This window comes from Anoplophora glabripennis, unplaced genomic scaffold (assembly GCF_000390285.2).
Source record: "Anoplophora glabripennis isolate ALB-LARVAE unplaced genomic scaffold, Agla_2.0 scaffold963, whole genome shotgun sequence".
Lineage (NCBI taxonomy): Eukaryota > Metazoa > Arthropoda > Insecta > Coleoptera > Cerambycidae > Anoplophora > Anoplophora glabripennis.
In genome coordinates, this window is record NW_019417303.1 from 84020 (window position 1) to 110538 (window position 26519).

The 26519-nt window shown below is 30.9% G+C and overlaps 1 protein-coding gene across 2 annotated transcripts in view; it reads right to left on the reverse strand.

Moving 5' to 3' along the window:
- The window catches only part of LOC108915090 (S-adenosylmethionine decarboxylase proenzyme), a 33097-nt gene extending 13892 nt beyond the window's left edge, over positions 1-19205 (reverse strand). Inside the window, exons 1-4 of one of the 2 annotated variants that reach the window (XM_018721049.2) lie at positions 18891-19205; positions 18514-18600; positions 2334-2535; positions 1640-1876 (exon numbers count right to left, since the gene is read on the reverse strand). In XM_018721049.2, the coding sequence (XP_018576565.1) occupies positions 1640-1876; positions 2334-2535; positions 18514-18600; positions 18891-19033 (669 nt within the window). In that variant the 5' untranslated portion in view covers positions 19034-19205. The remainder of the gene's footprint in view (positions 1-1639; positions 1877-2333; positions 2536-18513; positions 18601-18890) is intronic. The other variant, XM_018721050.2, reaches the window with a different exon arrangement.
- Between the last annotated feature and the right edge of the window lie 7314 nt (positions 19206-26519).

Genomic DNA, 26519 nt, shown 5'->3' on the forward strand with positions numbered 1-26519 from the left:
AATATATAGCTTACATATACAGCTATAGCTGCACTGTTAAACTTTTACTCTGGTTCAGATAGATAAAAATTTATTTTTTTAAATTTAAAATTCTAAAGTTAAATTTTTAAAATATGCAACGTATTACTTTTTAACATAAAATTTTATATTTTTAAATTCTTTTGTCAATAAATATTTATACTAATTTATTGCAATAATTGTTTTTTTAAAAAATAAAGTAGTATACTGCCCTACTTCGGAAGAAGACCATATGTGCACATATGACAGTTTAGAGAAAATTGCAATGAGACATTAGGCATACTTCATTTGGCTGTAATTTATTTACTAATTAAGGTAATAACTTGATTTTTTCAGTAACGGCAAATGAAAAACAAATATTTTTTAATGTATTTCAAGAATGTTCGAAAACTTTGCAATTTCAATAAAAACGTCACATAATATGTTGTTTTGTCGTAATAGATTTAAGTTTTTGCTAGGTAAAAATGCCGTATGTGTAGTATGTACTACATTTTCAACAGAAATTAATAAAAGAACCAGAACATGTACATGGTATACATGATATTTTGGATGTTTTTACAGGATATTTTACAATTTTAAATACATATATTGTGTTGCACATAATGTTTAATTGTTGTTTAATTTAAAATAACGCATGTGAACACGTACGAATTTAATTTGTTAAAAACATCGTATTTCAATGATTTTGCTAGAGAAGAAAGTCATATGTGGTCACATGCGGTGTTTATACTATGTACCTCTTAATGAAATACAAGCACATAAGTCTGCGTCAGACACATACAGTGTTTTTTCTAGTATAGCGACGAAGAAAATAAGAGTAACACAATATTAGAAATTAAAAATGTACAAATTTTTAAATTTAAAGAAACAAAAACGATATTTTTGATAATTATAGATGGGTATAATGCGATGTAGATTTCGAAAATGTAATTACCTCAATTTGTCACAAAACTGCACATACGGTCTTTTTCCGAATTAGGGCAGTATATTAATTTTCAAAATTAAAGTTTAAGTAAATAAAATATTTTATTAAAAATTTCCAATCTAATATTATCTTAGCTTAAAGAAAATATTTGTACTTTTTTCAAATTTCTAGAGTCCCTGCCCCCCTTGGCGACGCCCTTGCTCTGATCTGTGATAATTTGATAATGAAGTGTAAATAAAAACCAAATCCTTATTTAGAGGATGATTTCTAAGTCCATCTAAAGAACCTATGTGACAAAAAATTCCAAACAAAATTTGTGAAATAAAAATTATGGGTGGGTGACTGTGAGATCTAGAAAACAGATGTTTTCTTATATTTCAGAAATTTTAATTTTTCTTAAAGTAAAGGCATTATTAAGTTTGAAAAATGGAATATTAATATTAAATTATAATTAAAAACTGCATTTATTATCATTAGCATATGAAAAAATAAGTAAATAAATTAGTTTGTATAAGTATTATTCTCACTATTGTTAAATTAATGGAATCATTCATATTAAATTAATCAAACTATTTATATATTGCTTTTTTATTATTTGTTCACCGATAAGCTAACAGCTCATACTTTTATTTAATTCTATTAAATTAATTTGTCGCATGAAACAATTATACAAACCTAGGTAATATTTTCACTAACCTTTGTGGCCTCCGTAGCATTTAAACACTCTTCTTTTGTAAAAATTGCCATAATTTCAGGATCGAGATCAGTCATTAAAATTTCTAGTGTTTGGTCTGGCTCCTCGGTTTCGGACAGAGCAAGCATCCTGCTTCTTGGGGGTAGAGGGTTCAGTGTATATAAATACCAACAATCTTTATTGACAGCTCCCAAACAGTATGCCGCACCGTCAGGGAATAAAGTATCTAAAAGGGCTACCTAAAAATTATTTAAGAAATATTCCGTTATGTTTTTGTAGTGACTTTACTTTTTATGAATTGAAAAATATGATTATGATTTATGAACGAAACTGCCACTTCAGAGATTTTTAGACTGATTAACTGACACTGCTATACTATATAGAGAAAAATAAAAATTTTAAATATTTAAAATACATTACATATAATAAAGAACAAAAATTTAAAATTACTGACTACAATTTATTACAAACATCTAAATACATACACAAATATAATAAAACATTAAATATGCATACGTTTATACAAAAATGGGACGAAAAATAATCATGGTATTAAAAAATCTTATTGTTTATTGTATATGTAGTTGCCAATTAAAAAAAATTTAATATACATTTCATTACTAAGTGTCTCAAAACAAAATAAAACATCTAATCTAATATAATCTAATTATCATATAATAAGAATAAGTTACTAACCTCCTGATCAAAATGTTGATGAGGCGTAACTTGCAGATCTGGCCGTTTAAAATTTTTTCTGGAATAAAATAGGTCTTCGACTTCAGTAAAACCTGCATACTGCTCTGCCAAAAGTAAAAGAGGCTGAAGACACAAAAGAGGAGTAGTCGTACCACATGTTTTCAAAATAAAACGTCTTTTCGAAACAAACATAGAACTCTCACTGAAAAAAAATGTCTATTTTATATTTCTTTGTACAGGTCAAATTATATATATATTTGTTTAATATACAGGGTGTCCCAGAATAACGTGTACAACGGAAGACCACAGATTTGTGGACTCAAAATAGGCAGATTTAGGCTAATTCACCTATGTCCAAAATCGCTTCGTTTGGTCGCTAGATGGCCTCAAAGTTCGTGAATTTTTTTTTAATTTTGTAAATAACTCGAATATGTATTATTCAATTTCGATTATTTTTGGGGTGTGGACTTTTGCTTTCAATCTACACATTTTGGTGTTGTACAGAGTATTAGTATTTTTTAAAACTTACAACTCCTACAAACTTGATGTATGGTGATAATACCCTTTCATAACTTTTTCCTCTTTCGGGCAATAATGACAACTATTTTTTATTTGATAGGTGATAACTTTTGAATGTTTTTGGGCCTCTTGTAGAATTTTGATTAAATGAGCGGTTTGGGTAAAAAAAAAATATTTTTCAAATGTCTACATTATCTTGCCACCCATATTACAATACTTAACAGTGCTAGTAGGCCATGATTTTGTAGGTTGACTGTAATTTCAGTTTGATCTTTAAGTCATTGTACCTGCCAATTATTAATGAGTGTTTACTACGACAAGATGTAGATGTACCACATGTTACTTCGATATGGATACACACACATACGACAAATTAGTTACAATATGCCTAATTTTATTGAGATAATTAGTAAAAAATCAAATACAATAAAAAATGCTGGGGATAAAAGTAACAAAGTTGATGTTATTAGATTTAGTACAACTTATTATAAAAACTGTTCGAAATGACCACTGTTGTTTCTACAACAAAGGTTAATTCGGCGAAGAAAGTTAAAAGACACCCTTTGCAGTTATTGAGGGCAATTTTTTAAATAAAACATTTACGGCAATTTGGATATGCCTCCACAACTCTTCTTCAGTGTTAGATATGGAAGCATACACTGTTATTATCAAATTACCCCAAAGATAATAGTCGCAAGGTGTTAAGTCTGGTGAACAAACAGTTAACAGGAACATTATCCCCTCTACCAATCCATCGACGAGGGAATCTTTGGTTCAAATACTGCCGTACATTTACAGTGAGATGTGGTGGAGCTTCATCATGTATAAACCACATGTTAGCTCTGAGCAATAACGGCACACCTTCCATAACTCGGGTAAAGTGTTGCAAAAATTCTAAACAAAATTCCCCATTCAGTCTATTGGGTAAAATAACAGGGTCAATAATAATATCAATGTGTTGTATTAGATTGTTTTTTCTAATTTTTTGAATAAATTTAGGCACGAACAGGTGGTATATCTCATCGTTGTAAACACTCACTAAGAATTGTCAGGTACAATGAGTTAAAGATCAAAGTGAAATTACAGTCAACCTACAAAATCAGTGCCTACTAACACTTTGTTAACTATTATAATATGGGTGGCACGATAATGTAGATATTTCAAAAATATAATATTTTTTTGTATCCAAACCGTTCATTTAATCAAAATTCCACAAGAGGCCCAAAAACTTCCAAATCTATCACCTATCAGATAAAAAATAGTTGTCATTATTGCCCGAAAGAGGAAAAAGTTATGAACGGATATTATCACCATACATCAATTTTGTAGGAGTTTCAATTTTTAAAAAACACTGTATAACACCAAAATTCGAGTTATTTACAAAATTCAAAAAATTTTCACCAACTTTAAGGCCATCTAGAGGCCAAACGAAGCCATTTTGGTTATAGGTGAGTTAGCCTAAATCTGCCCATTTTGATTCCACGAATCTGTGGTCCGCCGTTGTACATGTTATTCTGGGACACCCTGTATATTTTTTAAATAATAAATACACCGGGTAGTCTTAAATTGTTTTCTGATTGTTTTAATGAATGGTACACCAAAAAAATAAAGAATATTTTTTTTTGAAATTACTTTTTATGTACACATCTGTTCAGAAAATACAGAAGACAATTTACTACGACCCTGGTATATGCTGAAATAAACTAATATGATACTGGGTGTGCCAGAGTTGTTGCCACAACTTTCAAGATTAATTCTTCTAGACATTTACAAAAAAACAAGAGTAACGTATTTCACCTAAAATGTCTTACGAAACCACAGTTTTCGATTAATTATCAAAAATCAATGAATATTATTTTAACTGTGCCTACATCAGAAATTTGAAAAAAAAAAACAACTACAAGAGAATGAGAAAAAGTTTGAGATGTGACTTCAACTAATAAACTGTAGTTAAAAAGTCGAACATTTAGGAAACATTTTAGGAAAAAAACATTACATTTGGTTTTCTGTTTATTTAAAGGAAACTGTGCATCATTGTACATCCATTCTATTTTTTCTACAGATCGCTTTCGGATTTGCGATTTAGCCGAGCGTGGCAGTATGTTGCTGTTGAATTGAAATGCTAAATAGCAGGTCTAAAAGCGATTTAAACACGTTTAAATAGTGTTCTAAAATTTCAATAGTCACTTCAAGTTTCGAAATGAAAGCTGCTGAGGCAAATAACAACATTTATTTAAACAACTGAAAAATCCAAAAGAAAGTAGATTTGAAGAAAATATCTACCAATAAACTAAACCATTGAAGCATGTTAATAACACATTTTAAAATGTAAATCTTATTAAGGAAATGCTCTTTAAGCAATCAACCTTGAACCAGAGTCTATGCTCTTGCTAAAAATAAACTATTAGAACATAAAACTTGTAAAACACATACTTATGTTAATTGCTGTAAATATTAAACAATTTATTATGTATTAATCTCCACACATTTTTTTATGACGCATGATAAATTAATTTAAATGCATATTCTTCCTAACCACCACACAGTCGCCACATAAACAAACAATTGTTCCAGTAAAAACCAGCGGTATTGTAAAATTCAATTTGATTTCTATGAATTTATCGCCTGTAAAAAATACCTACTGCAGGATTACTGGTAGGTATGCTTACAAAACATTTATAATATTGGTGTGTTTGCAAAGTATCAAACTTGCATTTCAGTTAGGTACTCGTATTACAAACTAAATAAATAAAAACAAAATACCAAACCTTAGAAACTACTAAGACCGTTATATGGGGTATGTGCGCATGTTACACCCTATGACAGCATGGGCTATAATAGCTACAATTTTTGTTTGGGGTGGGCCCAAGGCTGCAAGCTCTATGGAGACCTCTAAAAAAAAAAGAAGTTCAGCAATTTACCGATATAAAATTTGAATACGTTTTGATTTGACTCTAAAAAAAAAAATGACAAAGATGATAATATTAGATCTTTTTTTTTCTGGGGCGGGCACCGGACTTAATGGGGTGCGCCGTGCATTTACAAAATTATTAAGCCTTATTTGAGGTTCAGGATAACATAAAACTTTTTTATTCATTTGACCTGTGATTAGAACACCCCTAAGATTAATTCCAGTATAATTTTTCCTTGCAACCTAATTTTATACAACACAATAATATAATTATTATTAATCTACGTTCATTTTTACATACTTTTAATTTCCCTAATTCTTTGAATTGCTTAAATGAGATAAATATTAAGCTGAATCCTATGGAGATATAAAATACCAAAGAGTCTACCGGTCTAAGATTATTATTAGCAATCTGTTTAACAGATTTATTGCATCTAGATATAAACGGAAATTTTTTTATGTACCTAGCTCAATTATGTGACGAGATAAGATAAAAAGAAATATTCACATTAACTTTTCCCTTAATCCAACAAATGACTATGATTAATGTTGATATACAGTAGATATTTAGATATAGATTGTCAGGTTATGATATTGGTAGTAAAGGGATGACCAACTTTTTTATATAAAGAAAAGATTCCAACAAATTATTTTTTATTTGATCAAGGCTCACTGGGATGTAAAACTTTCAGTCCCTAACGACAGCGCCCTCTTTGTGTGTTTATAACTTTTTGTAGGTAGCTTGTAGGTAATTACGTAACATCTTAAAAATAGATACCTATAGGAACCTCGGTTTAAAATTTCCAACTAAAAAGCTTAATTTTTGGTTGAAAATCGTCCTGCGTATCAAGCAACGTATAAAACCTAAACATACTCAAAAAATATAATAATTTGAGATAAGATAAGGATACTGGAAGCAACTTCCGCTAAAATTGTAATTATTGTTAAAAACGATTATATCAGTTTAAAAAATCCGGAAAATCTCCCTTTCTGTGCAGTAAATCTGCACAGTTCCACAGTTGTTTGTAAACTTTCCGGTTTTATTCGAATTCGGAATGTATATTATCTATTATAGTATATTTTGGTCCAGATTCAAATAAACGACCTTGTCCTTGTGAGAAGGATCGATCGGGCAGGTGCCTGGGAACCAAAACTACCCTTTTCGTCATATTTTCATCTCCCTCATTGCGCAACAGCGGATGGCATCCTCTTATGACGCAGTTGTTCGAACGACTATTTTTAGAAACCGTCTTGGTGTTATGTTTATATGTAAATTGCTGTTCTATAATGCTCAAATTGCAAACCGCTCGCTAACACTCACCAAATTACTGTAATTTTACCAACTATTTATTTATTATGCTGTCAATTGTTAGTAGGCAGACATACACGTACTTCTTTTATTAGTAATTTTTTTAATTTTTCATATGTGCAAGACTATAGAGATAGAGTGAAATAATTTCGAAGGGTTTTACGGCATCTCAGAAATTACTAACGAAAGATAGAAGAAAATTAATGGCACGTTCTCGAGCTCGATTTTCAATTTGAAGTCAATAGTCAAATCAGATATTTGATAGGTACCTTTATTTATTTTCGAGTTACGGAACCATATTAATTTCTTGACAGTTGTAGCCTCTGTATCTCTGACGCTAGATGAGTTACATTACATTAGAGTAAAATTTATTTATTCTTGGACGGAAAATACGACTCTTGGTAATCAGTTTTTTTGCAACTTTCTTCATTACGGACCTACGAAACAATTTTTTTTTTAATGGGAATTGTAGTCGACTGCCGCGCTATACTAGGGAAAGATGGATTATTTTGCTTGCCAGTGGTATACAGGTGTTGCAAAAAAGTTTCTATCAATATGTCTCCGTTCTTACTTCGTTTTTGGGAAACAGGGCGTTAATTTTATTTTTTCGATTTTTTAAAACATCTAAACGAGTTTCAATAGCTTGAATGAATTTTGGGTTGTGAAAAGCACTTAAAATACTTCATATTTTACCATTACAGAGGGCGTTCGTATAGGCTGGTATTGAAATAATATTGTACACAAACTGCTCCTCTAAAAAAAGGAATCAATGTCCAGAATCCTGAGGCAGTTTAAATGTTTTCTTTCACTAATTTTAATGACGAGACCGATATTAATTGATGATGTTAAACTAGAAAACCATAAAAATGTTTCCAGCAAATTACTTGAATTAAAATAAGTTCCAAATTTATAGTTTACAGGCACATGCGTAATCGTGTCTATAAATATTATTTATTAGATTAGAAAAGGGTGCAAAACTGGAATTCACCACTAATAAACCATAATATAAAAAAATATATGTACTTACAATTGGCAGCTAACGAACAAACATCATCAATAAAGTGAAACTAGCTCCCTCTAATGGTGAGTATAATTATGATAACTAAAACGATTTATTTTTAATTCTTTATAGATTAAAAGGAAGCAACAATTGATGAAGGCATGTTTGATTCAAAATTTTGATCTAAAGAATATCTGTTCCATCCCATTCTTAACAGGACACCCTTTGTACTCGCATTTACTTAATTTTGAATAATTAAAATTTGTTAACATCTTAACCCTAAATCGTCCTTTTTATGAAATCCATGGACAATTTAACATTTAAGTAGCATTATATTTAAGCCTGATTGTCATCGTTTAGTGATCAAATATAAACAAAATTTGGTTATCTAATCTATAACAAAATTGAGAACATTCCGAATCCCTCGATAAGGATTTCTCAAAGGGAAGTTAGTTTAATGTTCCTCTCTATAATTCTTAAAATAACGCGGTTAAACCACTAATATAAATAATGTTTTCGTCAGTTTTTGTTTTAAAAAATAATTTTTGAAAAATATTCAAGTTATCAATAACTCGGTTCACGAGGGCAAAAAATTTTACTCATTTCCATGGTATTCAATATAGACAGCGTGGACATACTTAATTATTGAAACGATGTAAAATTAACTATGAGGTTGTTAATCTTAGGACCTTTGCTCTGTTTTAATCTCGGTCGAGATTAAGCGCTTTTTATTCAAGGTTTCCATCATCTAACAGTTAAAAAATGACTGAGTGAAATTGACCTTTATTGTTGTAATTTATACATAGTAAACAATTTTTATCAGAATTTTAGAGATTAATTTAGATTTTATTTCCTCATTTTTACACAATGTGGAGTTCTGTATCCTCAACCCAAGGGTTATCCTAACCAGGAACTTGTATGAAAAGCAAAACGATTTATTTTAGTGATCATCTTTTAGGAATGGAATAAAATGTAAGTATTCAGGTTGAATAATGAGTTCAGAGTTCTGATGAAGCCTTAATGATTAGTCGAAACGTTAGCAAAAGAACTTATGTAGGTTTTCTTGTTTTATGTTCCACTTCCATACCGCGTGATTAATAAATAAGAATTTGAAAATAAATTATGTTCCACGCTCAAAGAATACAGGGTGTCCGGTAAGTATCTACAAATCTCTGGGAAGCGTATGGAGCGTGTCAAAATAACTATTGCTACCCCTAATATTCCTAATGGAGATATCAAGTCCCATAAAGTAATTTGAAACCACGTTGTATATGTATTTTAATAAAATTTTAGTATAGTGTATTACAAATAAATGTCCATGATTTTATGTTAATGCCGATCTTTTACTATTACAATGTATCTATCCAAAAGCGCGCTGGCCCCTACCCTACACACTTTTTTTAAAAAACGTTCACAGATGTAAGTAACACTATTGAAATGAAAATATTATTTTTAGATATGTACTGTGAACATTTTCCTTTAAAAAAGGCAGTACTCATTTATTTCGGTAAAATGAATCATTATCAAGTCAATAGTTCGTAAATTTATTTAACTTTATATAAAATTTTGAAATAGCTTAAGAGAAACAAGTTTAAGATTAAAAATACACATTCACTAAGCAAGTGCGTCAGAATTTAAGTGATCGATAGGTAGGTGGGGCGGACCTATTTTATGGACACCTATATCGCCCGAACTAAATCCCTTAGACTTTTTTCTGTGGGGTTATCCGAACGAACTTATTTCTTTAACACTAGAAATTTTTATTTTTTTTGAGAACAATACAGGAATGTAATTACATTCATAACAATCCGGGAATGTTATTTCATGTGTATCGGAAAATCAGAATAAAAAAAGTGTAAGAGCTGATTTCGAGTACATGTGTTATTCTAACTTTTTTATTAATATATGTAAATGTTCGTTTTGTAATATGTAACTTGTCAGTCCTTTGAAAGGTTTTTGGACTTTAAATAAACTAAATAGGTAGGTACGTGACACAATTAAAAATATAAATTCTAGTTGTTACTGCCCTCTTAAAAACCGATTTATTTTGAAAACTGTTTATTTTATCAAAATAAATCAAGATACCTACCTTTTCTAAAGAAAAACCTTCACAGTATAGAAAAAATATATTTTCAGTTTGATAGCATTTTTGTCAAAATTAAAAAAAAAATGTATGGGGTTCAATCCATTTCTGGATAACTTGTAATAGCGAGAGATCGGTTTTAATATTAAATCGTAAATTCTATAAAAAATATACAAAGTGGTTTCAAAGGTAGAACTCAAACCTATAAATGGGACATTACGAAAAAAACAAGGAAGTACATATTAGTATTATTTTGACGGCCCCTATATGCTCTCGAGACATTAGTAAATACTTATAGTCGTTTATTTATTTTCTGTGCCATTTCTGCAGGAAATAATAGGACAACCGCAAATAATATAAGTATATAAATTCATCCACCTTGTGTCAGATCAATCAATTTCAACACCTTGCTTAAGGCGGTATTTCTTATTTTCCAAGGGGATGAGTAAGTAGTGATTTCTAAGAAAAATTAAACGCTGAAAACCACATGTCCATATCTTAATTCAAAAGATACAGGATGTTTTTCATTTTTGAATCTTATTTTTGTCTTGTTCAAGAAATTTTTATTTGCAATTTTTTTATTTTTGTTTTTTTAATTTGTTTTTACGTAGAAATAAGTGTTTTTCAATAACTTAAACTTACTGTTTAAATGGGGCCTCCTATATACAGGGTGATCCGAATTTTATGCAGGAAACTTCGAGGGCAGATAGATCTCTTTAAAATAATATGTGTTTGCCTTATAAACATTGGTCTGGAACAGCCCCATTTTAGAGATACAGGGTGTTGAGGTTGTCAAAAAAATTATTTTTTGTTTATATCTCCGGAATCACTTAACCGATATCACTAAAATTTGATACAGATAATCTCTGATAGTAGGCCTTGCATTCCCTAAATTATGAGCTCTAAAGGTACAACCAGTGGTGTACAACTGGGCAGGGGTCATCTCCATCAAAATACGTAAAAAAGGTAACTTAAATTTGTTCCCTAAGATTTGCCGTTCTTAAGTTATTCATACTAATACAATCCCCTTGTGGCGGACTAACCATAATATTACAAGAATATTTATGTTTATGCTTGAAAGTAAGTGCAATTTGTAAGCACATCAACAAAATTATTTACACTCCTTTCTACACCGCCTGTGAGGTAGTGTTCCTGGCGTTTTTAATTTTCCCTGGAGGCCTAATATTCTTTACAAATAAGAACAATTTAAATCAAAATAATAAAAATATATTTACCAAGCAACAGAGCAACTAAACAAGAAACGCTTCCCAGGGGAAACTAAAACGCGTAAGGAACTCTACCTCACAGGTGGTGTGGAAACGAGTGTAAAGAATTTTGTTGATGAGCTTACAAATTCCACTTACTTTTAAGCATAAACATAAATATAATTGTAATATTACGGTTAGAAATGTCTGCACAAGGGGATTGTATTGATTTGAATAACTTGAAAACGGCGAATCTTAGGGGAAAATTCAAGTTACATTCGTTACGTATTTTGTGCATTAGAATATAAATGCAGTGGTGTAGGTTTTTTTATAAAAAAGGAGATGACCTCTGCCCAGTTGTACACCACTGGTTGTACCTTTACAGCTCATATTTTAGGGAATGCAAGGTCTACTATCATAGATTATCTGTACCTACCAAATTTTATTGAGATCGGTTAAGAGATTCCGGAGATATAAACAAAAAATCATTTTTTTTAACAAACTTCAACACCCCGTATCTCTAAAACGGGAATGCTCCAGACCTATGTTTATCAGGCAAAGAGTTTACGTAAACTTTCTTTCAAATACATCTACTGATGTAAACATTTTTTTTTAAAGGTATAGACACCAAAAATAATTATTTAATTTACGATCCAATACGATATCAAATGTGCCCTGTAGTTAGAAGACTCCATTCTAAGAAAAAAGTCATACAAAAACAAGATACATATGCTTAATTTCCCGAAAATGAAATGAAATTAAAAAATATGTTTACATTTATTAAAAATATTTCTTAATACATAAATCTCTCAACCACTGGCGGAAATATTGAGATACACTGTCCTCCTAAAGAACTCTTGAATTCGAAGAAATGAGTATTTTGGAAATTGGATAAGTGAATTTAATTACGATTGATGTTTCTGACAAAAAATATATTAAATAAAGGCAATTTTTTTGTTATAATTAAAAACATCTCCATGTATGAATTTTAATATTTTTAGTTTAGTATCTCTCAGAAAATTATAAGTACTTTTACGTCAATTATTTTTTTGGACTTGCAATAATTACGATATACATCTTTAAATTTATATTTCTGAACAAAAAATTCTATAATTTTTTTTGTGAAACGAATAAATATTTTCTATTTATTCAAATATCGTCAGCTTATTTTAATTTTAACAAAATAACCACCAAATTGTTTGTTTTTCGAATAAAAATAAAAAATATATTTTGATATATTTGGAAAAAATTATTTTTTTAAATTTGGAAATAAATCGTTTTAAGATCTACGTTTATATTAAACTTTTTTCTTAGAATTACGTCTCCTCCGTCTCCGACAGATATCTATAAAGTTTAGTTTCAAACTTTATTCACTAAAATGCGTTATTTTGGCAGAGGTGCAATTTGAAGCCCGAGGGCTACAATGCACCGAGGACAAAATAGCATCTCTCCAGAATGGTATATACTATTTTTTCCACGGTCTCATTAACTTAAAAACACATATTTTGTCATTATGAAGTAAGTAGCACCAGAATTATTGTATTCGGATTTGAGCATTTATTTAGTAGTCGTTGAGTTATTGTCATAACTACAAAATAAACAAACAAAAAGAATTGTCAAATTAAGGTGCTAGTTTGGTTTAGTTTAAAGTTTGTTTAGTGCATAATGAATAATTGTGAGTCGGAAGAGATTGTGGAGGCTGCAAATATTGCAATAAGCAATTTGCTGCCTACGAAGTCAAGATCTTTATACGATATAGCCTACAATCGGTTCAAAAAGTGGTGCGCCGAGAAAAATTTTCAAGTACCTATACAGCGAGAATGTTTTGTTGGCATACTTCAGTGAAAATGCAAAGAATTACAAGTCTTCCACATTATGGGCGCAATATTCTATGGTTAAGTCATGCTTGATAATTTACGACAACATAGATATAAGCAAATTCCCCAAGCTGATCGCATTTTTAAAAAGAACCGGTGACGGATATCAAGCGAAAAAATCGAAAATATTGACAAAGGGTGAAATCGACCGTTTTCTATCAAGTGCAGATGACAAAGAATTCTTAATGATTAAGGTAAGATTACTTTTGTTGTTAGGTATTTCAATTATTAAGTATTTTGATTTTTTATAGGTTGGATTAATTCTGGGGATTGCCGAAGCTTGTCGAACTGATGAACTGGTCAATTTAACTGTAGATGATATTGAGGATGTAGGCTCTTCCTTGATTGTAAAAATTCCAAACACTAAGACAAAGATTCCACGAACCTTTGTGGTTACCGATGTGGGAAATATGCTTGAATTGTTTCGAAAATACCTGTCCCTTCGTCCTCCCCACGTCAAGCATAAGCGCCTTTTTTTGTACTACAAAGCAGGATAATGTAGTTAGCAGCCAGTTGGCAAGAATACCATGGGAAAAATTCCGAGTGTAGTAGCTTCGTATTTAAAATTACCTGATGCTGCACGTTATACTGGTCACTGTTTACGAAGATCTTCAGCGACATTACTGGCAGATGCTGCTGTGGATATCACGACAATAAAGCGTCAAGCTGGTTGGAAATCAACGACAGTCGCTGAGGGTTATGTCGAGAACTCCATTGAAAATAAGACCAAAATTGCTAATCAGGTTTTAGTAGGTACCACTACTAGCGCAATCACAAAAACTGTAAATGTAAGCGAAAGTAATATTCCTTCTAATATTAATTTTGAAAATTGTACAAATGTAACATTTAATTTAAATGTCAATAAATAATTTCAATGTTATCTTTTTTTTGCATGAAAAACGTTCTCCATAATGTAAACTCCCTTGGGAGCATTATACTCCCTTGGGAATAATCGACTACTTCTGTTTTAATTTTGATGTCATAGAAACTGATTTCTACTCCCGACCGTGGAAAAAGTATATTTTAGTTATTATTACATTCCGCATCATACCTACACTCTGACAGTCAGTGTTTTCTAATATCAATAAATCATGCATTATACAAGTCAAGAGACGATGTTGTTTATTCAACAAAAATGATTGCGAGAACCCAAAGATCAAGAAGTTCTTGTTAATGTAATTAAAGAAATTGATACTATAAGAACTACGAGTCAGATCGATCATTTCTTTTCTCGGAATTTGTTATTACTTATTACATTACTATGCAAAATCACGGGTCAAAGACTCATATCTTTCCAATATACAATATTTTTGTTTTATTGTTCATAAATGTTTACAAGCTACATAACCACCGAGCTTAGGCAACCCAACATTGCACGACTGGTACTGGTAACAAAAATCTCTAAATCTTGGCGTCAGCAATTTAATGAATCGTTTACAATGAACAGTAACAAACCGTTACGCCTATGCTGGAGATAATACGATAACTGAGAATAGAATCCCGTGACAAATTACACCAATCACAGCCGGTGTTGTGTTTTAATGTAATCAGAAGTAATCTTGATCATATTGTTTAATATTTTACCGAAATCTAATTGCCAACATGAAAATTACTGTTCCAAACAAAATTACTGATCACATGGCTTGTAATAATTTATGAAGGGTCTGCATATTAATCCGTAAAGTTCTTGAGTAGTTGCTGCCAAATTTTTGTGTTTTAGTATTAAATTTCGTCTAAAAACTGATTAATTATAAGTATATTGTCCTTATTAATAATTATTTTTACTGACTTTTTTCAAATCAGTTTTCCCTCAAACATGACATTTGTACCTACATATTTAATTTAGCTAATATCTAACATAAGAATTAAATTTATTCTAAAACTTTTGACATCTCTTTAATTAATATAGAGGTACATTGGATAAAAAGAAATTGGATTTTTGAATAATTTGTTAAAACTCATGTTTGATGAATTGTTATAGACTAGTTTGTTTTTTTTTTGTAAAAAAATTATATAAAACAATATGTAGCCACAATGGCAATGTCAATTATGAAAATAGATAATTCTATAACTTTCTATTTATATTCCCTAAATTTAAAACGTAAAAAATATTTGAAAAAGTAAAAAAAAATTGACAGATTCAGAAGATTACGTTATATTTAAAATCATTTTTTAAGTGTGTGTAATTTGAATGTTAAAAAAAATCTTTTGATTCGTTTAGAATGTTGCACCTTATTTAAACTCAGCTTAAAAGAATTTCTTGTCTTTTATATCCTAACAAGAATGGGAATTTCTGTACAAATGATTTCTAATAAATTCAATTTTCAGAACTTTACGACATTAAGTTTATTTATTTCTACCAAGAAAACCATAATTACAGAAGAGAGTACCTATCAAATTTGGAATATTCTTGACGAATGCGTGTTGCAGTTACATCATAGTAGGTACATATTCATAGTTAATTTTGTTACACACGGAAACTAGACACACCACGTGCCAAACTATTTAATCATATCGAAAAAATCCAGTTATATCTAAATCGACATTATCAAATAATTAATATATCCAAAAATATCTTAACTTTTACTGACCCAATGTTGTTATCTTGTTTTACAGTGAAAGAGTTATTTTTACATTAAATTAAACATAATTATGCTTATTAAAATTAAGTACTATAGAAATGAAAACTAATGATTTTTCAAATCAATTGCCCCTAAATGTCAAGAAAAGTAGAAAATCTAGATAATTGCATCGAGTTACACACTTGACAAAAAATAAATAACCAAAAAAAATGATAATCGTCTGCCATTAACGTAGGTATTGAAAAAAATATATATTGTTAAGTGCCAGTTTGCATTATTTTTACAACTATTAATTCCAATATTTCGCTTAATTGTTGACATTGTCAAAATCCTTGGACATTGTCCACAGTTTTAGGAAAATTAGGTCTTCCATCTGACAGCCTACAAACGTCAAAATTTGTGGGCAAACGTCAGCCTTTATTTGACTTATCTGATAGTGTAGCTTATAAGAAATGACTGTTATAGTCTGTGGCGTTTTTTATCTAACACACGATGTATTGTATGCTGCATGATATTACAATTAGCACTAGACAAAAGATGTCAAAAATCATAAAAGCAATTTCAGTGTCGATAAAAACGTTTTGAAACACTTAAGAATATTTTAATTATTAGAAATGTTTAGCAGTAACGACAGTCGCGATTTATAACCTGAACATTTTAATATATCCCCACATAATAAAAGAAACTATTTGTAAAAATGGTATAATAAATGCAAAAACCTGAAGGATCGCATCCCTCTTACGTCCCTCCCTCCCCTTGCAGGCCTTTAATTACCAGTAAGTGTACCCTTATAGATAGATAAAAGTAATTAACAGCAACTTTTTTTTACTGCGCTGTAGGTACTTTAGTGTGAAATGTGCCATATTTTAAAGACATGTGCCTACAATTATAATTCCTGACCTATATAGAGGATAATGGGGTATCATTAAACCGATAATTTCTACAACATCAAGGTTGCCACACATTAAGTAATCATTATCAGTTCAGTGACTCTTATCGGAGAGCAATTAAACAAATGGTCACATAATTTAAATTTCAGTGCTATGTGGGCCCACACAGGCATAGGAAGATGGCCGTTTTAAATATCTGCTGGATTATTCATGCAACATTTACTCCCTTCGTTTTTTACTCATAAGTAGAAAAAAAAATGGGAAGAACATTTTCTGTTAAACACCTTCAAGGTTATATTAATGCTATCGAGTTTGCAAGGATGAAGTTTATCTTCTACCTGTAAAGGAGTACAAAAGCAAAGAAATCGACTAAAACGATGTTGCGAATCCAAAAAAAAAGACTTAAAATAAAATAAATAGAACGCCGCTTTATCTAAAAAATATATTCAGAAAGCATAGGCGTACTAAAAAAAATAGGGGTCCATGGATACCGCAACCCCTCCTCTCACTGCTCGCACTTTGATATTTTACACCAAAATTATACAAAAAGTGTGCCGACATAAGATCAAAATATGTGCTAAATTTCAAATAAATATCCTACAATCGCCGGAGTTATCAATAAAAATCATTTTTTAAATTTTAATTTTGACACCCTTTCATCTTAGAATGATTTGAGAAATCGGCTTCTTCTATGTTTTAAATTATTTCAGAAACACCCTGTACAATTTGTGTAAAAAAAAGTTCTATCAACTTTTGGACTAAGGTAAGATCGCCTAAATCGCAATATTTTTGCTTCGGAAGTATCTACCCATGAATTTTGGCCCATTACCTCGGGACCACCCTGTATAAATTTTTCTGCATTTTGCGCCGGTAATACTCTCCTTAAAATTTGAACGTGCTGATTTTATTTTTTATATTTGAAAGCGTCGATTTTTTATTTGATCGCTCCGATTTTTTTATTATTTACACAATTTTCTAAACCTGTTCAAGTTTTTAAGTCCAATAACAAGACATAAGTACCAATGTATAATGCATTCAAAAAAATAGGTAAGAATTCTTGGGGTGTACCTATATTTTGTTCGAAATGTTTCACATAAATAGTATCCAATATTTGGATTTGTATTTTATTCATATTACTTATTGTATTTATCTTTGCAAAAATTGTGCTTCGGCAATCAATAAAGAGATTCCGATGTTAATTTATACATTGTTGGTTGTAGTGAAACAGGCGTGTAATTTCCAGCCGCTTTACTTGTTTAAGAAGTATACATTGTTGCAAAATATGCCACTCTAATAAAAATTACTTATAGGTATCTGTATTGTACATTTAAATGTGAAAGAAAACAACATATTTCTGTCTCGTTTATGTTAAACATTCTTGATTGGAAATAGTTATTACTTGATCTCCCTGAACCATAAAAAGTATATTTTTATTTTCAACACGGAAACAGTTATATTTCTATAAAATTAATAGGTTATACGTAAAAAGTTAATTAGGGGTTATATTTTAAATTTCTTTTTATTTTCAGTGCAGATACCTAAATCTAATTAAATACAAAAAATAAAATAAATATACTTACATTACAAAATTAGGTAAAGGTAGGTTGTATTCTGAACTTATTTGAATAAGTTAAGTAATTTAGATTTCTATAATTAATTAATAAAGTAGACTGTGAGTATTTAAAACATAATTTTAGTAAAAACTTATTATTTATACATTATGCGTGCAAAATATTTTTCAAGGTTGACCGTGAGTTACAGCAAAATTTAAAACACAAAATTTAAATAAATTTTAGCATCTTACCTTAAAACGTAAGCATCAATTTGGTCGTTTTTCACAAAACTTATAATTTCACAACGTACGATTTTCAGAAGCGATTCCAATTTTATTCTAGAAAAAAACGAAATAATTTTTTAAGATCAAATGGTTTAAACGTAGAATTAAGAAAAAAGCCTGTGAGCGGAATACTCATAAAAGGCTCATCAAATCATTTATAAACAGACATAAACCAAAAACGAAATCAGCTGTCCGTGCAATTAGATTGTACTTTACTTTGAAGATAGGGAGTGAAAAATCAATGCAGTCTGTGATATGTCACAGTCTAACCATCAAATGAAGAAAAGAAAATGAAATTTTGAACCGGCTTTATTACATACATTTAAAAGACAATATAAACAAACCTTGGAATTTTACGTAAATCGGGTGCTTTATTATTCCCGTCACTTGTGGTAAACCAGATTTCGAGGAGCTTTTCGACTCCCTCGAAAAATTGAACACCGTCACTCATACCGTCTATTTGCTCAGTCGCAGCCATACCGTACATACGAGCGCCCGAATTTTAATGAATAAAATTGGCTGTGGATCGGTATTTGACTTGCCTAGCCGGAGCCAGACGCCGGCAAACTAGATGCGCGCTCATCTGTAAACAAAATACAAGGCGGGGAATACAAACATGTCAACAACTAACAAGTAAAGACGTAAATAGTGAGTAATTAACCACATTATGTACTAAATATAAACAACCAATTAAAAAAGAAGGAGCGTTTTCCTCATCCAAATTTGAAACTATTTTTTTATATAAATATTGCCCTTACCTACTGAAGCCTTAGTTTTTGAAATTCCTAATGCTGAAGTTTCCAAAAATATTGTTATATATTTTATGCAATATCTTCAGAACACTTGAAGATATTGGAATAAAATATTGTGCGCGCATTAATAAAAAAGTAAGGTGAGTAAATCGGTTACATTTATTTCCTCAAAAATTATGGCACGCCTCTGGAAAACAAATTCTTGTCATTACTCATTTTATAGGACAGCAGGGAGCGTTTCAATAAAATGTAAGAATATTTTTAATATGAGAATAACATCATTTGAATTGAGGCCATTCTTTTTTAGATAATTACTGGATGTTAAAGTTTTAAAAGAAAAGGATATCAGCAGATTCACCAGGTTACAAGAATCTTTAAAGTGTGTAACAGGATCTGTAACAGAAATAAGATATAAAACTGAATATAATACATTTTCCTAAAAAATTATAGTATGTACACCACTGGAAAAGAAATTCTTCTTATCATTTTATCATAGAAAATATAGTACTATATTTTCTGTCATTTTATATACAGAGCACTGTTCTGAGAGCAGGGAGCATTTCGTCAAAATTTAAGAAATTTGTCTATATAGAAACATCATTTTTGGCGCTTTGTTAGATAAGTATAATGGATGTTTTAAGTTTTTTTTAAGTATATCAGCAGATTCGCCAGCTTACAAGACAAGAATCTTTAAAGTGAATAACATATACCTACCTATGTAATGTAACATAAAAGCATCGAACATCAAAACGCCATTTTAAAAACATTTTGTCTAAATGTATTGTCCTTGCAAATTGTTAATTGTACCAAAATAGTAAAGGTTATCCATAAGGAACAAAAGATCATTATCCTTCAAAATAAAATTTGCATTTGCATTTGAAAAACGACACTTTCTTTCAGTGGCGTGCCACAATTTTTTGGCGGAAATATATTCTGCATACCTCCTATCTCCGCCACTGGTTTAGCTTGAGACAATTTTTTTATATTGAATGGCATTTTATCATGCACTGTGCACACACATTTTCTTTTCAATATCTGCATGTATTCGGAATATATTTAGAGATACATTTTTTTATACTTTCAACTATTACGGTTCAATTAAAATTTTATTTTACAGTTTTTCATATTTAATTGTTACTGAAATGTACGTATGTTTTTCACGTTCCGTTACTCTGAAATTCCCAATATATTACGTTAGGTACTCATTCAGATTTTTTATAAATAAGTTTAAAAATATGGAACTAAAACGGGACGAAGTAATGGGGTCAGAAGAGCTATAAATACGACAATAAATAATTATTCTTTTTTCGAATAATATACCATTATTTATAAATTCAGCGATGTTTTAAATTTCTAGCTTTGAAGTTCGATTTTTCTGCATTTTGCGACGATAATACGCAAATACTCTCCTTAAAATCTGAATGTGCCAATTTTTTTTTATTTGGAAGTGCCTGTAGTCTCATATGGGATGTACGGGTAAAATGTTACCTACTCGATAATTATTGCCACAAGTGTCATCATGATATGATGTTATTTTTGATATAATGATAATACAAAAGTAATCATAAATAAAAATTAAAGAGAACATATTGTTCAACCACAGACAAAATAGTGGCGGTAAGTTATAATGTCTGTGGTTCAACTGAGCATAGGCGCCGACTTTTAAAACTTTTGTCGAAATTGATTAAACTTGTCAAAATAAATAAACTTTATTACTGTTTCGATACAAATTTCAAAAATTTAACAATCTTAATAATTTTAACAAAAATAAACTTCTATGGAATATATAAATATATGTACTATGTGTAGACGTAAGCGTAGGTAGCACAGAAATATACTATTCTTACAAAACTGATAATAATTCTTGCGGGTGCTTGAGCCCCGGAGCACCCGAGAAGTCGGCGCCTATGCAACTGAGTTTTGCAATTTGAAATAAATCATATAGGTACTTATTTTAGAAATAAGAAGAAAAGTCCAATTTCTCACAATCCTTTTATTTTAAAAAAAAACAATAGACTACCGGTTTCGATGTCAAATTTTTCATCTCAGCCTCAGGTCCTACAAAGCTACAATATAATATAATTTTTTAAATTAGTAAAGTCAAATTATGTTTAATTTTAAATTTTGTAGTCATATTATGTTTTTAACCTATACAATAATGAATAATTTTTACAAATTTATCAATCAATAAATCATTTTCAAAATGTTTATTACTTTTTTAAAAATGTTAAAGATAAACATAATAAATATATAATTATTTATTATGTTTATCATTTTTAAAAAAGTAATAAACTTAAGAAATAATTTCAAAATCAAATAGTTTATAAATTTGTAAAAATTAATAATTATTGTATAGGTTAAAAAATTCATACACATAATTTGACTATAAAATTTAAAATTAAACATAATTTGACTTTACTAATTTAAAAAATTATATATTATATTATAACCTTGTAGAACTTGAGGATGAGGTGAAAAATTTGACCTCGAAACCGGTAGTCTATTGTTTTTTTAAAAAATAAAAGGTTTGTGAGAAATTTGACTTCTTATTTCTAAAATAAGTTATAATGGAAAACTCACATTTATCATTTTGAACTTACTTAAATCAAATAACTATTTATTGGATTATCGAACAATATATCTCAAAAATAAAGCATTTCCATGCTTGTAGAAATTTTATGAATTAATATGACGTAGAATCCTCCAAAGTCTAGCCAAGTAATGCAGTTACACCCAGTATATAAACTTTTCTTTGCAATACCGTGACCTTCGAAATATCTTATTGTATACACTTTGTTTCATGGAATATCTTAAAACTCCTTCCAAATATTTTGTATACCTCACTGATTATAAAATAAGTTTAATTTCGTTACTGATCCTGACAGAATTAACAAGGCCAATATTACACCTCAAGGACCTTCGCTGGGTCATTGGAATCTATATTATAATTATGTGCAAATAACTGTAACGTGCTTACTTAAATTTTAAAATCATGTAAATTAATGAAAAGAATGTGTACATGCTGTAGAAGACCTTCAACAATAAAATGTCACATATTTTGCGATAATAAAGTCTACCAGGCTTTAGAAGTGTGCGTTCTCAGTACATGATGTTGCAGCAGAGTGAAGAAAAAATAATGTAAAACTTAGGAAAATTTAAATAAAATGTATAATTTTAGCAAATATTATTTTTCTTTTAAGTGTGTATATTAGGAAACTGACACTAGTATTGAAATTTTAATTTTGCACCGTTTGACGGTTCCATTATTCTATTTAAGAAAAACACATGATTCTAAAATTCATACAAATTTGTTCGTCTTTAGTCTTTAAAGGTAAGATGTAGATAATTTATGAGATGAAGAGCTTTTGATTGATTTGATTGATACGAAATACTTTTTTAAATCGTTTAAAGTTTTTACAAACAATTACGTGTTACTATTTTTTCAGTCATGATGGGTGGTGTGGAAAGAGTAACCGCAAAAAACCCCATTTTTTCGCCCGTTTTTGTGTAGTGTGTAGCAAGAACGGGGAAGGTCGTCCAGAGGTCTCCGTGGGCTTAAATTGATCGTCATGAAAAATCTAGGTGAGCATAATTCGATTTTTCCAATATTTGTCCGACTTATCCCTACTTAAGGGGTGGAAACCACCCCTAAAACAAGAAACGTGAGAAAATGGTCGATCAATTCTTGGTAAAAATTGGCAGGAATTTGAATGGCAAGGAAGAGATCAGGGATGTTCTTCCAAATACATATGCTGAAGGTGAAAAACATCCCACGCGTGGGGGTAAAATCACCCCTATTGCCGAAAACCGGCGGCAAATGATGTTCCCTTCATGAATTGCCTTTTTTGTGCCACTCTTCCTTATAAATCCAAATGATATGAAATACACGCCCCCATAATTCGTTCTTCTGTCGGATTCTGATCAGTTACCCCTACTGAAGGGGTGGAAATCACCCCTAAAACAAGAAAACAGAAAAAATGGTCACCAAAATCTGGGTAAAAATTGGCGGAATTCCACATGGCAAGGGTAACATCAAAAATGCCCTCCTAAAAATGCTCAAGGTGAAAAACACCCCCCGTATGGGGGTAAAACCACCCCTATTGCCGATAGCAGACGGGGAATGATATCCACTTCATGAAGTACTTTGTTTCCCCCACTACCCGACAAATGATACGAAAGACGGGCCCCATAATTCGATCTTTTGTTTTACCCCCACGCGGGGGGGGTGGGTTTATCATGAGCATTTTTAGAAGGACATTCCTGATTTTACCCTTGCCATGTGAAATTCCCCCAAATTTACCAAGAATTTATCTACTATTTTCTAATTTTTCTTGTTTTAGGGGTGGTTTCCACCCCTTAAGTAGGGGTAAGTCGGGCAAATATTGGAAAAATCGAATTATGCTCACCTAGATTTTTCATGACGATCAATTTAAGCTCACGGAGACCTCTGTACAACCTTCCCCGTTCTTGCTACACACTACGCAAAAACGGGCGGATTTTGCGGTCACTCATTGCTTTTTAATAACCTTTTCTTTAAATTATGAGATTTGACAATACATGTCCCAGTTCCCAACTGTGCATGAGCTGTGTTTAACACACAGACTTCACTTATCCAGCGGTGGGGTATGAAAATTACTAAAAAAAAAGGTTATAAAGAAAATGATGTTTTTACGACGGAATTTGAAAAAATAAACTATTGATACGTGTTTCTAAAGGTCAAAGGTAGCCCCTGTATAAATTTGACCCTCACTCAAAGTTACTACCTGCATAAGAAGATATTCTTAAATTTCCTTGCTGAGAATTTATTTATTTCAATCAATTTTTATGTAAAATAAGGTGATACTATAATACTACTTCCTAATCACTTCAGATGGATAAAAAAAAATTGACTTGAAGTAAACTGAAAGCGTACAGATGTATTTAAAATATAAGCTAGCATCGAAATAAGCGAATAATATAGTGCATTTTAATTTCAAATATTGTAATCAAACCAGAAAATGACTGAAAATGATCTGTTTACGGAGTTAGTCCATTTGTCGTCTTATTTCATTCATGTCCAATATGACGTCATTAGCACTAATCAGAACTAGCTACCTTTGTGTAACCCAGTATATCGCGTGTCCGGTAAATAATGGATAACCTTTTAACCGTGGATGGGGGACCCTAAGATCGTTCAGAAAATCGACTTTTGTTTTAGTACAAAGTCCCTTCGTTTTTCAGTAATTTCGTTTTTTTTTCGAAATTTCTGCCATAGGTCATTTTATTGGTCACTATGGCCACAAGAAAACGTATTATCTTTCAGTTGTTATTTAATTTTATTTAAAAATTACAGTAAATGTTCAAATTGTCTGCCGCCTTCCCTGATGCAGGTTCTGCACCTTCTTATGAATTCCTTCGGAGCATTCGTTTGTATCTTCACTGACTAATTTCACGAGCCGCTTCTTGGATGCGGTTCCGCAATTCTTGTATTGTCTCAACTGGCCTGCTATAGACTTTTTCTTTCAGGCAGCCCCAGTAAAAAAAGTCTAGCGGATTTAAATCCGGCGACCGCGGAGACTATACAATTGTACCCATGCGACCAATCCAGCACCCTGGATATAACTGATTCTAACGCCTTCGGACTGCAGCAGCATAGTGTGCAGGACAGCCATCATGTTACAACCACATAGTTCTTCTTAGCCTCAAATCTACGTCTTCTAATAAATTGGGGAGTTCATTTTGAAGGAATTCCAAATAATTTCCACCATTTAAGTTCCCTGGCATTTCAACTGGACCAATAATTTTTCCATTTAAAATTCCAATAACTGATTTTAAATTGATATTGTGATCGGTTTTCCCGCATTAAATGCGGATTTTCTATCAACCAGCTGTGTAAGTTGTGAAAATTCAGACAGCCATCTTTTCGGCAAGTTGATTCATCAATCCACAGGATCTTGTTGAAAAAAATCTGGATTTTCATTTATTTCTCTCAGCATCCGACGGCAAAAAGCGACTCTTGCAGGGTAGTCTTTAAGTTGGAGAGTTTGCACATGTATTACATAGAATGAATGTAACTGATGTTTTTTCAAGATACTGTGAACAGTTGACTTCAAAATTCCGGTGCGTCTAGCGATAGAAGGTCGATGAATCTGCCTAAATTTTTTCGATCACAATTTCCTCATCATAGTATTGTGGTTGTCCTTCGCTTACATTACGACCAGGAATTTTTCCTTCACAATAAGAATTATGTACTCTAATGAAAACGCGATAATCAGGATAGCGTGCGTTTGGGTATCTTTCTCGATAAAGTGCAGCGACTGCATTTGCGTTACCCCTACATTCACCATAAATAAAATGCATGTTGGCATGCTCACGGGCAGAGTAATGAATTTGAAACATTGCAATATTACCCCAATGTTCTAAGAATATTACAATATTGATAAACACAAATCAATCCAGGGAAGCGCCAAGTGGTCGTAAACAGGACCAAACACCATTCAACAAAAAACAAATTCAAAGTAGGGGACAGACGAGGGACAATAACAATGTACAATTATTATGAAATATGATGAGTGACATGTTAGCCCTTACCCTCGAAATGGTTTATTTTTCTCATAGTAATATCAAATGGTTGTTTGCCACTCTCGTTCTCGTACTTTTCTTTTCACAAGAACTAGAAGTTTGGCTAAAAATTAGAGCGTAACGTAAAATTTAAGTTTAAGATTTTTTTAAAAAAGAACTACTATTGCTAGTTAAAAATTCTGATAAGCATCTGATAATAACACAATTCAAGAATATTACGCAAAATAACTGAACGATAATACGTTCTCTTGTGGCCGTAGTGAACAATAAAGTAAACTATGGCGGAAATTTTGACAAAAAAAAACTGAAATAACTGAAAAACGAAAGGAGTTTGTACTAAGACAAAAGTCGATTTTCAAAATGACCTTAGGGTCCCCCATCCACAGTTAAAATGTTATCCATTATTTACCAGACACCCTGTATACCTCCAGCAACCCCATCTTAATATTTTAATGGCACAATGAGCCCCAAGGTGTAATTTTATAGGGACATTGACAGAAACCATTTATTTAAACCAAATATGTATATAAAAATAACACCATATAAAAAATGCTCTGAAAATAAAAAAATCCTTTAAAATATAATTCCTAATATAACCTAATAGTTAAAAAAAGCCACTGGTTTTTAACATACAAGATGTTTTTGAGTTAGGCAAGAAAA